The 15,647-nt window shown below is 45.2% G+C and overlaps 1 protein-coding gene across 1 annotated transcript in view; it reads right to left on the reverse strand.

The window, feature by feature from the left end:
- SLCO2A1 (solute carrier organic anion transporter family member 2A1) overlaps positions 1 to 15,647 on the reverse strand; it is a 77,285-nt gene that overhangs the window by 27,488 nt on the left and 34,150 nt on the right. Inside the window, exon 3 of the mRNA XM_059390947.1 lies at positions 10,517 to 10,679. Coding sequence (XP_059246930.1) covers positions 10,517 to 10,679 — 163 coding nt within the window. The remainder of the gene's footprint in view (positions 1 to 10,516; positions 10,680 to 15,647) is intronic.

Here is a 15,647-nt window from a genome sequence, read left to right on the forward strand (position 1 = left end):
ATCCTAATCCAGTGGGAGAGGGGCCCACACTCTGTTTCTGTAGGGCTAGTCCTCACTCCTTAACGGTTTTCCTGGGGTGCCCAAAGGCACTGGAATAGTAACCATATTTTCTTTTCCACCCTGTGTGCTGACTCTCCCAAGGGAACTACCCCCCTGCAACCTCCCACCACACCCAAGGCATACAATCAGCGGGGGCGGGGGGGGGCAGGCACTGGAGGAGTAACTCTCCCCAGGGCAGTGGGGTGCAGGATACAACTAGCAGGGTGCAGCTTGCTGCCTAGGGCTGCCCCCCCCCCCACCCGGAGCCAAGCAGAGCTGACACCCCGGCCTCACTCCTGAACAGGGGAAATGGCTAAACCAGACTTGGGGGCCTGGCTGGGAGGGGGAGCCACACTCAGGTCCCTACTCAGACCTCAGTTGGAGACTTGGGAGAACAAGGGGTTCTCGTTTCCAGGCTGGCCAAGGAAAACAGATGCTAACAGAGCCTGACAGTCAACTACTCTCAGATCAGCTGCTGGGGCCTTTAGAGAGACCACAGTCCTATTGCCATGGAAACGACCAGTTCACCTGAGGAGCCCCAGCTCCTTCCCCGGCCTTCCCCTAATGTAGGTTTCTATTCTGTCCTAATAAGCATTAAAAATGTTGCACATCAAATTTCATTAGGTTTTGCTGTGCTCATTTGTTTAGGGCTATTTTTTCTCAGTTGATTTAATCACCCCCACGTGTTTTGTGACCCCCCCCCCCTTGTTATTTTCTCTTCCTTTTCAGGTTAAATAGATCCAACTAGCCAAATTGAACAACTTCCACCCCAACTGCCCACCTACTCAACCTCCCAACATACACACTCTGCCCGCATATATACCCCCACATCCACACCCTCACCAACTCCTGCCATACACACTTTTTCCTCTCACATCCACCCCCATCTCAACCCTCCACACGCCTCCCCCACGTTTCTTCCCTTGCACACAGCTCCACTTCCACCCTTCCCACCTCCGCGTACAACCACTTCTCGTCCACACCAGTACAACTTCCCTCACACACACACCTATACACAATTACCCCGCAGACACACTCACACTGCCAACCCCCCACGCCAACCCCGGACACCTTCTGAGCATAGCCATCTCACTCCAGCTGGGCGTTCACCACCGAATAGCCCTGAGCTTGTTTGCCAAGAGCAGTTCCCTCAGCGGGAGGACCCTGAGTGGCTCCCACCGTTCAGCGGGGTGGGTTCTGCTCTGGGGTTTGGGGAGCTGATTCTAGGCCGTGTGTGCTGTCCACCGAGGAAGAAACCATCACTCAGGAGGCTTCTTCTCCTGAAGGCTTCTCATCCTGAGGCTTCCTTTCCTTATGCCTCCTCACCACCTTCCTTCCCAGGGACACCCGTGGGATGAATGAGCAGGGATGAGCTGGCACATTTACGAATAAAGGACTGGAGAGTGACTCCCCTTTCTTCTCTTGCCTGCTTCAAAAATGTAATCCAACCCCCACCTCTTATCTTACAGGAAGCTCCCTGCCTGTGTATATCCATTGTCTGCATAGTAGTTGACTTCCCTCTGGATGTTCCTTGGGATCTTTCACGGGTTACACCTAGTCCTGCCAGACACTGGTTTCCGAAGACCCTTCTTTTATTTCCTAAGGGAATTGGTGTCACCTTGGCCTGTTTCCCATCCACCAAAACCTCTCTGCGCCTTCCAGAAGTGGTCTTGGAGGCTTGGCTAGGTAACTAGTCTTTTTTTTCTAAAGGCGCCAGGGCACATTTCCGGACCCCTCTGACATTTAGAAAATCTAAACATTCATAAATGTCTGCCTGGCCTTTTTTAAAATTAGCAATTAGTTGTTTTAAAGGTCTCCGTTATTCCCACAATGTTCAGTCCCTCTTTATTTTTTTTCCTAAAATACATAGTTACTCTTCATTTCCCATGTTCATTTCTGGAGTAGCTTTGCTCCAGGGGAGGAAATCAGCAATCAAGACATAATAGGCCTGGGGGTCATTACTTATGCGTAACAGATTTCAAATGTCACAATAAGGGCAGGCAAAGAAAAATTTGCTGGACAGCCAACATGGGCACTTTACTTATACTATTTTGTGTTAATTTTGCCCTCAGAACATCTCGAAAGTGAAGGTATTATGGGTACCATTTTACAGATAAGGAAACTGAAGTTCAGCAAGGTAAAGTAGGAGCTTGCTTAAGGAACCTTGGCAAGTAAATGGCTGAGCTACATTTGAATGTTGAAGTCCGTGCTCCACCCATCATACCAGGCTGCTCCAACTGAGGGTCTGGGAATAGAACAGAAAAGCAGCCCAAGCTTCAACTTAGAGACTCACTGAGGACTCACATATGGAGTGTGCAGCTGGGACTATGTCGAGGGAAGATCCCTGCTCCAGGCCAGAGCAGAAGACCTACAGTGAGGACGAGGGAGAAGCTGCCTTCAGATGGCACCAGGATGCGTGGCCCATCAGCCATGAGCTGTGAGACTCAGCTTGCTACTGGAAGCAGGATGCTTCCTCATTTGGGACCCTAGTTTACCCAGCATAACACATATCTTGTCCCCATTATTGCCGATCATTTTTGTTCAAAGATTTTACTTATTTTTTTGAGAGAGAGAAAGAGAGAGAGAGTGATAGAACATGAACTGGGGGAGGGGCAGAGGAATGAACAGGCTCCATCCCAGGACTCCAACGTTATGACCTGAACCAAAGTCAGACACTTAACCGACTGAGCCACCCAGGTTCGCCATTCTACTACCATAGGTTATAAACACCAACATTTAACAGGCTAAATTCTGAGCAAGCATCCTCCCACCACTTAGAGCCCTGTAGGCAAGTGTCTGTTTCATATGGGGAGGAACTGAGTCTCGGCTGCGGAGGAGGTGGCCCGAGGGAGGGAGTCCCCATTCCCAAGGACTGCCTGACTCCAGAACACCACTCAGGGTGGTACATTTAATAAAACGCATTTGTTCCTGATTGCCTTGCATAATTCAAACCTAAAGTTCCCGTAGGAATACATTTGAAATAGGAGCTGCTTTTCAAACTTTTCCCATGAAGTGAGATTTCTAGTTATTTTCATTCGCACATGTTAGCATAGCACATGCCCATGCTGCACTAGTACCCACTGCACAGGCCCAGATAGATGCCATGATGTGGCTGCTGGGCCGAAGTCCTCTTCATCCCACCTCCTGACCCCAGGAAGATGCCCTGAAGGTGGCTCAGCCCTAAGCACTTCCAGCTGCGGCTCTGACCCTGGCCAGAGTAAGGGAGACTGCTGTGCCTGTTTATCCAAATAGAATTTACACAGATGAAATGAGCAACAACACTAAAAAAAGTTAATTTTCCTGGTCTGTGGTTCCTCCCTGCAGGCTGAGAGGCCAGCTGTGGTCCCTGTCCCCGTCCCCTTCAGTTCCCTCTTCGTGGAGTTTGGCTAAGAGAACTGAGGTCAAGGAGGGAATGGCAGAGTGTGTCCCTCCCAGCAGGGAGGATCATGGTGGGCTGAACTCTGGCCAATGGACTATCCCTAACAAGGAGCGGAGTGATTGCTTTCAGAGGCCCGCCCATCTCTGACCACCCTCTGTGGTGGCTGCTCTGTGCGGAGCAAATGCCATTGGTATGTGGCTCACGCTATGGGCAGCCAATCCACCAACCCACAGTGTGTGATGCCTGGCAGGGTGCCCTTCCCTCAGCTTGGCCTCAGTGCCCCAGGCTCCTTGCTGGTTTCATTAACCCAGTCCTCATGCTGCTGAGGAAGGGGTCTAGAGTGAGCTTGGCACGGGGTTGTCTGGATGGAAGCCAGCAATGTCCGACTCTCCTTCAGAGCTGGCCTCAAATCCCTTGTCTAGACTGAGGAGGGAAAAGAGCATGGCAGTACACCTAGATTTGGGTCTATCTTCCTCCTGGACCTACTTGAAGAAGGATTCAGTCTCTACATAGTCCAAATAGATACAAGGCCACAAGACATTCATGAGAAAAGATGAGTTCACTGGTGATTTACATGGTAGATTCCCATGATCAGAACCCAACAGACATTTCATCATTAGACACTGCTACTCTGGCTCCATTCTTTTTCCATTCCAGCTTCCATAACAGAAGACTCACAACCCATAAAGGAATCCCTCTGGGGCACCTGGGTGGCTCGGTTGGTTGAGAATCTGCTTTTGGCTCAGGTCATGATCTTGGGGTCACAGATCAAGTCCCATGTGGGGGGTCCTCGCTCAACAGGGAGTCTGCTTCTCTATCTCCCTCTGCCCATCCCCCAGCTCATGTGTATATTCTCTCTCTCTCAAATAAATAAAGTTTGAAAAAAAAAAAGGGGGAATCCTTTTTATCATTCTAAGTGATTCAACTCTTGAACCTGACCTCTAGATATGACAAACAACAACAACAACAACACACACACACACAAACAAAAAATCCAAGCCCGACATTTAAGTAAATAGGTAAAGAGGAATCAGAATCAGTTATTTCCTTAACACATCCTTTGGTGGCTCATTTATCCTCAGACATCTTTAGATCCAATACAGTGGGCCAAGGATGAGAATTTGTGGACTAGGCCTACCATTGCTGCCCATCACAAAAGCACTGCCACTTCTTACATCCTTCAAAACATGTACAAGTTTATCCCAAGCCAATAAACTATCATAAAATTAGCTCCAAAGCAGCATTGTTCCTAGGGTGCTGAGTGAATGCAAATGCAAAACCACTTTGTAACGCTATTTCCCCAACACAGACCACACAAAATTTCTACACAGGAAAAAAATTCCACTGCAAATGATGCCACAGCCAAACATTATTAAACATATGGGAAATAATCCACCATGAACAAGAGCAAGCAAACACAAAACAGGGGAGGATTCACATTCCCAAAACTTTAGCTAAGGGGAGCCAACTGAAAAAGACTATATAAAATAAATACATTTAAAAGAATTGAAGAGACCAGAGGAAAAATAGGAATCATAAGACAATATAAAAAAATCATAAAATAGGGCAGAGATATTTGAAAAACTAACACAACTTTAGAAATTAACAAAATATATAGAGCCATTAAAATGTACAATGCAGAGTATGAGCTGAATCAGATTAAGAGAGCTGGAGGGAGACTAAGTGAACAGGAAGACGTACATGAGGAAATCACCCAGGAGGCAACTTAGATGAATTAAGCACTTGAAACTATGAAAGATGAGAGACCAGGAGGCCAAACATCAAAACATATTATGTATAACACATTTTGTAACATATGCATTAATGTATTATATATAATATACTATATATTATATATGTTTACATATATTTTCTGTATTTTTATATCTAATACAGTATATGGATTTTTAGAGGAAAGAATGGAGAAAATAGGGTTATGCAGTATCAGGAACATTTTTGGCTGAGAGTTTTTCAGAACCAAAGGAAAACCTTAATATTCAAAAGAAATAATAGCACATTGAACTTCTAAACAGGTAAGTAAAAATTAACCTATACTGAGACACCATATGGTAGACAAGCAAGACCACAAAGAAGAGAGACAATCTTAGAGTCAACTGGAGAGAAAAAATGGAATTCCCAGAAAGAATGATGTTGAGACTGATGGAGAAGTCCTAATACCAGTAAGAGGAGCCAGAAGAGAGAGGCATGTTACCTTCAAATCACTGAGAGGAAATAACTATGAGTTTAAAACCCTGCTTGCAGCCAAACCATAATTCAAGGACAAGGATTAAACTGACATTTTCAGACACAGACTTAGAGATTTTCTCATTCATGAGCCCACCTGCAAGTAATGCTAATGAATATATTTCAGGAGAAAGGAAATTAAATCAACAAGGGTAGATGAAATGCCAGAAGCAATTGTGAGCAAATAAACCAGTAAACTTGTGGGTAAATACATGTAAGTGCTGACTTATTTATAATTAACAGTGACTATAATAATAATGGGTACTAGGGGGAGGTTAAAGACAGGCAGAACAGAAGTACGGGTCAACAAAACATGGAAGATGGAAGAGGACAGTGAGTAGTAAAACATCTCAGCACCCTTACTTTGTTCTGTTGGAGAATAAAGACATTCATTAGCTTTAGGGATTGTGAAGTCATAGGTCAGTGTTAAAATGTAAGGGCAAGGGTGAGGCATACTGTGTTCATGGACTGGCAGACTCCATAAACATGTCCAGTATCTCCAAATTGATCTATGAATTTAATGCAATTCTAAATAAAAATTCCAGAAGCATGTTTTTGGGTAGAGACAAGCTGATTATAAAGTTTTTATGGGGAGTCAAATGAATAAGAATAGATAAAACAATTTTGAAAAAGAAGAAGAAAGTTGGAGGAACCATAGTATCCAATTTTAAGTCTCAACTACAAAGTTGCAGTAACCATGACAGTGTGAGAGTGGGAAAGAACATACACAGAGACTAATGGAAAAGAACAGAAAGTTTAGAAAAAGACCCACATGAGTATAATCAATTGATTTTTAATAATGATGTAAAAATATTAAGTGGAGAAAAGGTAGTCTTTTATTTTTTTAGATTTGATTTATTTATTTGAGAGAGAGAGCACAAGCAGAGGGGACACCAGGCAGAGGGAGAAGCAGGCTCCTGCCTGAGTAGGGAGCCCAATGCAGGGCTTGATCCCAGGACCCTGGAATCATGACCTAAGCAGAAGGCAGACGCTTAACTGACTGAGCCACCCAGGTACCCCAAAAGATAATCTTTTCGGTGAATGATGCTAAAACAATTTAACATCCATATGCAATAAGAAGAAAAAGAATCTTATAGAAAATTAACTCAAATTAATCATAGATCTAAATTTAAGTGGGAAGCTATAAAATTTAAGGAAAAAAAAAACATGCATAGGAGAAAATCTTCCTGACCTGGAACTAATCAGAGTTCTTAAATGTGCACCAAAAGCATGATCTATTAAAGAAAAAAGAATTATAAGTTGTATTTCATCAAAATGAAAAACCTTTGCTTTGCAAATGACAGTTTTAAAAGAATATAAAAGATAAGCTAAGACCTGGGAGAAAATATTTGCAAATCTTCTACCCAATAAAGAATTTGTATCCAGAATTTATAAAGAACACTGAAACTGAGCAAGAAAACAGATAATCCAATTACAAAATGGACAGAAGGCTTGAACAGACACCTTCCCAAAGAGAACACATGCATGACAAATAAACACATGAAAAGATGTTCAACATCATAAACTTATATTTATAAAAGACACCCCCAGACACAAATATTTATAGCAGCTCTACTTGTACTTGGTACAAACTGGAAACAATTCAAAAGTCTTTCAATGGATGAAAAGGTGAACTGTGGTATATCCATACAACAGAATACTATTCGGCAATAAAAATGAACTACTGATACATGCACCAACTTCAGTGAATTTCAAAGGCCTATGGCCCCGGGAAGAATCCAGTCTCAAGATGTTACCTGCCTGATGTTGCCATTTCTATGTCATTCTCAAAGCTACAAAACCATAGTGATGGAAATGGGCTAGTGTTTGAGGTGATTGGGGAGAGTGTGACCCTGCAGGAATAGCACGATGGACGTGTTGGAGCGATGGATCTGCTCTGTATTCTGATTGTGGTGGCTACCCAAATTTATAAATGTGTTCAAATTTATAGAACAGTGTGTCATGCCCCCCCAAAGTCAATCTTACTCTCCAATAATTTTTAACTAATAATGTATAACTTCTAAACCTGTAGAAGAAAAAAAGATAAGGCTAAAGAAATAAGACACAGGGGTGCCTGGGTGGCTCAGTGGGTTAAGCCTCTGCCTGCAGCTCAGGTCATGATCTCAGGGTCCTGAGATCACTGCATATCAGTATGTTTTTCTTCTTTCTAGTGTTATGTCTTATTTCTTTTTTTTTTAAGATTTTATTTATTTATTTGACAGAAAGAGAGATCACAAGTAGGCAGAGAGGCAGGCAGGGAGAGGGGGGGAAGCAGGCTCCCTGCTGAAAAGAGAGCCAGATGTGGATCCCAGGACCCTGAGGCCATGACCTGAGCTGTAGGCAGAGGCTTAACCCACTGAGCCATCCAGGCGCCCCTCCCTTCATCACTTTTTTATTTCAACAGTTATATTTTTTGTTTCTAGATGTACCAGTTCAAATAATTTTTCTTTTTATTTCTGATAATTTCATTTTCTATGCTTTAACTCTGATTGCAGACTTCAATTTGTACAGAAAAGTAAATCCCTCACAGGCAGCTCTTCTCAACGGATCAGACAGCTTCAACCTCCCTCGAGTTTTTTGTTCCTCTCGACACTCAGGCATTGTGGTTTATATTTTTCTGAGTGCTGTTATCTGCACTTTTAATTCTTAAAAAATTTTTTTAACTTAAATTCAATTTAGTTAACATATTATTATTAATATGTATTATTATTTTCAAGGGTAGAGTTTAATGGTTCATCAGTTGCATATAAAAGCCCATGCTCATCACATCACATGCCCTCCTTAATACGCATCACCCAGTTACCCCAGCCCCTACCCATCTCACCTCCAGCAACCTGCAGTTTGCTTCCTAGAGTTAAGAATCTCTTAAGGTTTGCCTCCTTCTCTGTTTTTATCTTATTTTATTTTCCCTTCTCTTCCCCCATGTTCACCTGTTTTGTTTCTTAAACTCTACATATGAGTGAAATCATATAGTATATATCTTTCTCTGACTGACTTGTTTTGTTCAGCATAATGCCCTTGTCTCAGTTCTTTTTTTAAAAAAAGAGGTGTCTGGCAGCCTAAGTGTCCATGGACAGGTACTGGGTACATAAAATGTACTGTAGCCATACAATGGCTTATTATTCAGCCACAAAGAAATGAAGTTCTTGATACATGTTACAATACAGATGAACTTTGAAAACATGATGCAAAATAGAATAAGCTAGATACAAAAGGACATATATTGTAGGATTCACTTACATGAAATATCTAGAATGGGCAAACTCACAGAAAGCAAATTAGAAATAACCAGATGCTGGGGAGAGAGAGGAGTGGAGTTACTGCTTAATGGGTACAGTATCTGTTTGGAATTGATGAAAAAAAATTGGAAATAGCGGTGATAGTTACAGAGTATTGTGAATATAATTAATGCCACTAAATGTATACTTCCTAGTTAAGATGGCAATTTTTATGTTTTCTTTTTAAGATTGTATTTATTTCAGACAGAGAGAGAGAGAGCACGTGTTGGGAGAAAGAGTAGAGGCAGAAGTGGACTCCTCACTGAGCAGGGAGCCCAACATGGACTTATTCCCAAGACTCTAGGATCATGACCTGAACCAAAGTCAGATGCTTAACTGACTGAGCCACCCAGGTGTCCCAACATTTATACTTTATATATACTATATATACTTAACCACAATTAAAAAAATAACATGAGAGGGGCTCCTGGGTGACTTAGTTGGTTAAGCCTCTGACTTAATCTCAGTTAGGTCTTGATCTCAGGGTCATGAGTTCAAGCCCTATGGTGTGAAGCCTACTTGAAAACACAGACACACAGACACAGACACAGACACACAGACACACACACTCACACACACACCCCAAAACCATAATATACCAAAACCCTGGGCTGTATACCCTAAATGGGTGAGCTGTATGGTGTGTGAATTACGTCTCAATAAAGCTGTTAAAAGAAAAAAGCGGAAAGAAGAAAAGAGGCATCTGAAGGAAAACTGATAAATCTTAATGATCAGTATGTTTAAGTGTTTGTTGTATTATTTTCTTTACTTGGCTATATTTTGATTTTTTCATATTAAAAAATAAAATATTTTTTCAAAGGAAAGGGAACCCTTACCAGGCAATTTCATGTTACTTAATTTCTTGTTTATTACCTAGGTAAAATCCTCATACATGTCTGCCTCCCACAGGGCGTATCACTAAGAATCAGAGACTGTGTTACAGAAGGGGCTACTTGTTCAAGAATCGGGAGACCTGGGTCTGTCTCTCCCTAACTGACTGGCACCCTTGGGAAAGTTACTGAACAGCTTTGAGTGCCAAGTTCTCATCTCCGACCTTTTCTTTCCCTTTCGCAGGTGTCCAGGAGAATCAAATGAGATCAGAGTGTAAGTGTATTGTAACCTAAAGAATGACGGACGAACATACAAATGTCAGGAAGTATTAAACACATGATTGAACATGCAGAAAATCCACAGATCTCATCGTGGGCAAAGCTTTGACCCTTTGCCAAGCCCATCACAGGCACTGCTCGAAAGCATCCCCACTTGCGAGCACTGGATCATTCCTTGCAGGAAGCAGAGGAAAGTATGAGGAATCATGGGGGAGGCAAGCCACCTGCTGTACGCTGTGACCTCAGCAAGTCAGGGCTGCTCCAAATCTCTGCATAATTCTGTACGTTTTCACTTTCAGGTGTGCTTTGGGGAGAAGCAAAACAATAAAAGCCACGGACTCTTTCTGGTGGGAGAGGACAGCATGGCCCTAGAGTGATACTCACTATCCCAGAAGCATCCCCACCAACTTTGGCAAGATGCCCACTCCTTCCTCATTCCCTTGAAGCAGGGGTTGGGGGCCACTCACCAATGCTGGCCGCGGTGTACTGATAAGGCTCTGAGAGGAAGTGTGGGAGGGTGAGGACGAAGGCACCCGAGGCTAGGAGGAGACCCCCAATGCCGATCAGCCGTGGACGGTGCACCCGGCTGCCAAAGTAGCTGACAAAGATGATGAGGATGGCGTTGCTGATCTGCAGAGAAAGCAGAGGGGCCGGGTGAGGCCTGAGCCTTTGTGGCTACTCACACATAGAGAAGACTTGATTGTAGCTGGCCCAGGAAAAGCAGGGATGCAAGAGGCCACCTTGTGTCAGCCTCACCCAGAGAGCCCTACAGTGGGCTCAGGATATGCTGAGTCAGCTCTCCCCTACCGTCAGAATCCCTTCCAGCCTCAGCCTCTTGGACTAGACAAAGGAAAGTACCTAGGGACCATGAAAACCTCATTGCCTAAATTTCAACCATCTTAGGCCCAAAACTCTTGGGGCAAAGTCCCAGGAAGCTTCCAGTTCCAGCTGGCTCCTAGGAATAGTACACACTGACTAAATGCCCTAGGGACACTGGCTGAGTAATCAGAAAAACCACCAAGCAACATGTACTGTCTCATTTCCTGATGCAACAACTCTCTTTTTGTGACAACAGTGGGACTCAGAATAGTGGGTAACTTGCCCTGGCTATGAGGTTAGGGACTACCCGAGTTTAAAGTAGCCAGTCTTAACTGGACTGGTCTACTGCCTCTTGGAGAAGCGGGTTTCTGCCCCACAGCTCTGCTACTGACTTGGCCCTGGCCCTTCTTGGGCTTACTTCCACTCCTGTCAGTGAGGGAGGAGGACTAAGACACCCCAAGCTCCTTCCTAGCTCTAAACATCAGAAACTCCACTGGAGTTCTTGGCGCTCCCTGGAATGTGTGGTCTCCGAGCCCCACCTGAGCCAGGGAAGGGAAGGGAAGACTCGGCTTAAGGAGCAAAGTCTTAAATGATAAAAAAACCAGGTGTGGGCAGATCTTCTGACTACAACTCTGTCCAAAGAGATGATCCTCCGGCCCAGAACGTAAGCTCCTCTGGACTGGAGGAGCCCTGAATGTCAGTACCCACAGCCCTGCCCCATGCACACCACGGTCTCCTTCTGGCTAGAAAAGCAGGTGCCCCTGTCTCAGGAAATAGGAGCCAGAGTCTTGGTATGTGGCTCTTACCAAGATCACCAACTGGCCACATCTTAGTTTTCTTGCTTACCCTTTCAGCACCATGTGATTCAGAGAACCATTCCTTCCTGAAACATTTCCTTCACTGAGTTTCCTAGGCAGCACCTTCTCCTAGTTTTCTTCCCCTGGCAGTTCCTTCTTCCTTTCCTTGGCTGGTTCCTCCTTGCCTCCCTGAACTCTCAGCTCTCCCAGCTCAGGCCCTGAACCTCCGCTCTTGTCTTGGTGAACTCATCTGGTCCCATGGCTTTCCATGTTCTGTGTGTGCTCCTAATTCTCACAGGCTTGGCACACCCAAACCTCATGCCTCCTCACCAACCTGAAAACCTGGGCTCCCACCCCAGTCCTCTTCATCTCCATAAACGGCATCTGCATCCTACCAATGGCTCAACAAAACACCTGAGCGTCATCCCTGACGGCTCGGTCATCAGCCACATACCGCCGTCAGCTCGTCCACTGAATGGACCTTCAATGACCACCTAGACGCTGCTTTTCTCCACCTCTCTCCCTACCTCCTGGTCTGAGCCATTGCCGTCTCCTCCCTGAACTTCTCACAGCGGCCTCCTCCCTGGGCCCCCTGCCTCCACTCTTGCCTCCCTGCAGCCTATTCTCCACCCAGCAGCCAGAGTGGTCCTGCTGACACATCAAGCCACTTTCCCTCATTCAAACCCCAAACAGTAAAGGCAAAATCTGCCCCAGAGCCTCCACAGCCCTACGGAGCCAGTTCCCCTGCCCCATGAAGGCTCTGATCTGCTCTCCTCCGTCCCTCCCCTTCACTCCGCCCTAGCTGCTCTCTGCCTCCAGCTGCTCTCCTAGCTGCACACATGCACCCTCCTCAGGGCCTTTGTACTTGCTGCCCCTTCTCTTACTTGTCCACAGGGCTCCCGGACATCTAACCTACTTTAGACCTATGCTCAGATGGAAACTTCTCATGAAGGGCCTCTCTGAAAAATGAGGGGGTGGTGGTGAATGAAATGGGTGAAGGTCCTCAAAAGGTACAAAATCCCAGTTATAAAAGAAGTAAGTACTGGGATGTGATGTCCAGCATGGTGACAACAGTTAATAACACTGTCCTCTTTATTGGAAAGTGGCCAAGAGAGTAGATCTTAAAAATTCTCATCAGGGGTGCCTGGGTGGCTCAGTGGGTTAAGCTGCTGCCTTCGGCTCAGGTCATGATCTCAGGGTCCTGGGATTGAGTCCCGCATCGGGCTCTCTGCTCAGCGGGGAGCCTGCTTCCCTCTCTCTCTCTCTCTACCTGCCTCTCCATCTACTTGTGATTTCTCTCTGTCAAATAAATAAATAAAACCTTTAAAAAAAAATTCTCATCAGAAGAAAAAAAGCTGTAACTACGTGAGGTGCTGGATGTTAACTAGACTCATTGTGGCGATCATTTTGCAATATATACCAAGGTCCAATCGTTATGTTGTATACCTGAAAATAATATAATATTGAATGTCAATTATATCTCAATAAAAAGGAGGTAAGTATACCTTATCTTTATAATAATTAAATATCACTTATAATTTAAGTTATATTTAAATATATTTATAATTTAAGTTCTATTTAAATATTTTTATAATTTAAATAGTTATTTCAAATATAGCCACCATTGCCCTCCGTGACTTTATTTTTCTTCATGGCACTTGTTGTAGTCTGATCTACCAAGTTTTATTTATTTCTATATAAAAAAGTTACATTTATCACTAGAATGATATATGAGCAGAGGGTTCTGTCTGTTCATTCCTGCCTCCCTGTGCCTAGAGCAGTGTTTGACACATAGTTGGTGCTTTTGAAATATTTATTGAATAAGTGAATGAATGAACAAATGATAGGCTTTTTCAAGAGGACACAGTTGCTCGGAAGACCCCTCCTTTGTCACCAAGAGTAAGACTGTTTATAAAACACAAAGAAAGGGGGAGTGAAGGCGTGTGGGGGGAGGGGAGTAACCCAGCCTGATGCAGGGGGTTGCTCCAGCCCCTGGCCAGATATCACTCTAGGAGATTCTGAAACGCATCCTGGAAGCAAAGCATTATTCTTAAGCTTCTTAGATTTTATCTCTCCATGTTCTTATTTCTCTATCATTTTTTAAAGACATGATTGTGTCGGACTATACCAGCTAAGCTAACTGAAGCTGACTTTAAAAGGTCTGGGTGAGGGATGGCAGGGTGCCCCAAAGGGGGAGGAAGACCTGGGTAACCCAGGCCCCACCCAACTGGATTGGCCCTTCCAGCACTCCCAGGCCGTGTGCTCGTTTCTCAGCGGGAAGTAGGACCTCCACAGCTGTTATGGTGGATGCTGGCTTAAGTCCTTGGTCCCCAAACTTTTCTTCAGCAGTGGAGTCCCTTTGCAAAAACAGTTTTAACATAACATAGTGTAGCATAACATAACATAACATAACATAACATAACATAACATAACATAACATAACCATAACATAACAAACATATATTATGCTATATGATACAATGTAATATAATATGGTATGATACAATATAATATATCATTATTCAATATAATATATCATTGTTCTAGCTGAGGAGAGGAGGGCCTCTATAGTCCATGCCTCAGCCTCTCAGCCCCTCTACAACCCAAGCTCCATTGTAACACATCCCTGCCCATCTGTGTCCCCAATCCAGGGGCCCCAGGCAAAATCCAGGTGGGAGACATTAAGGATGGGGCCTCAAGGGCTCCCTCCGATTTTGTCTGCTCTGGCCTGGCCTTTAGCAGTGGGCAGGAGAAGCAGCTGCTTCACTGGACAAGATGCCTGTGTCTTCTCGCATCAGCCATCTCCTCATCCTGCTGCTGGCCCTTTGTACCCGGCCCTCCTCTCCCCTTCACTCACCCATCAGCCTGGAAAGCTCTGAGACTGGGCAGCAGCCTGATTCTAATATGATACTGATTAGCAGTGTGCTTAGAACACCATGTTGAGAAGAGTAAGAACCTGGACTCAGCTGGAAAGACGACTGTGGTTGATTAGTGACACCTGCCAGGGATAGGACTGCAGTGACCCAAATATTAGAGATTCTGTCTCCCCTCCATGAGTGAGGACGATGTGTGCCAGGGGCATTATTAAAGTCATAGGCCAGCCCAAGGAGGGCCAGTCCGTGGAGGGGTACCAGGTCCCTGTGCTATGGTCCGCATTGTGCCGGAGCTGGCCAAGTGGCAGGAGCACAGCCTATGTGGGGGCATCACCAGGAAGCCGAGACACGGATGCACAGACAGAGACACACGTGTATATACACACTCACATACACACACACTAAAACATATAAACATAGACAAAAAGCAGTGGCTCTAGGAGGGAGCTCAGAGGAAAGGGCTTGAGGCCAGCAGGAGTGACTGATGGGCCACAGGGCTGCAGCTGGGCAAGTACCTGCATGTCCCAGGTGCAGAGACAAACCATGTTGGGGGGTGCGTACAGAGATTCTGGCCATGTGTTTGGGGCAGAGCAGGGCTGTGGACAACGGAGTGAGGAGGACTGGTAGAAGCAGTGGGTTGGGGTTCAGAGGGGGGGCCTTAGCATGGGGGCCATCAGCCAGACCTGGGCTCAGACCCTGGCTGCCCTGTATGTGTGGCTGTGGCCAGCCTCGATGGGGCAATCAGGCTTTAGCTGTAAGCTTCCTCATCTAGAACCACGGCTAGGCAGAGATGTCCCCACTCCTAGGACCTCGAGGGGGATCTGGCCCAGGGCAGGGGCTCCTGAGGGCACTGTGTGTCTTGTGTAGGCCACTGAGAGTGAAGGAGTAAAGGGCAAAGGCGTATTTCCAGCTGGGAGCAGGACTGGGGATGGGGAAATAGAAAGGGGCCAGCTAGAAGCCCCCCCGCCCCACATTTTTTTTAATGGCTCTATCTTAGAAGCTGGCCTGGTGGAGGCCGGGCTTTAAATTATATCAACCTGAATTTCACTAAGATGGAATTCTGCTCTGGGAGGGAGAGGCTGTGCCTCCATCCCAAAAGAGTGGGCCTT

Source organism: Mustela nigripes, chromosome 2 (genome assembly GCF_022355385.1).
Source record: "Mustela nigripes isolate SB6536 chromosome 2, MUSNIG.SB6536, whole genome shotgun sequence".
Lineage (NCBI taxonomy): Eukaryota > Metazoa > Chordata > Mammalia > Carnivora > Mustelidae > Mustela > Mustela nigripes.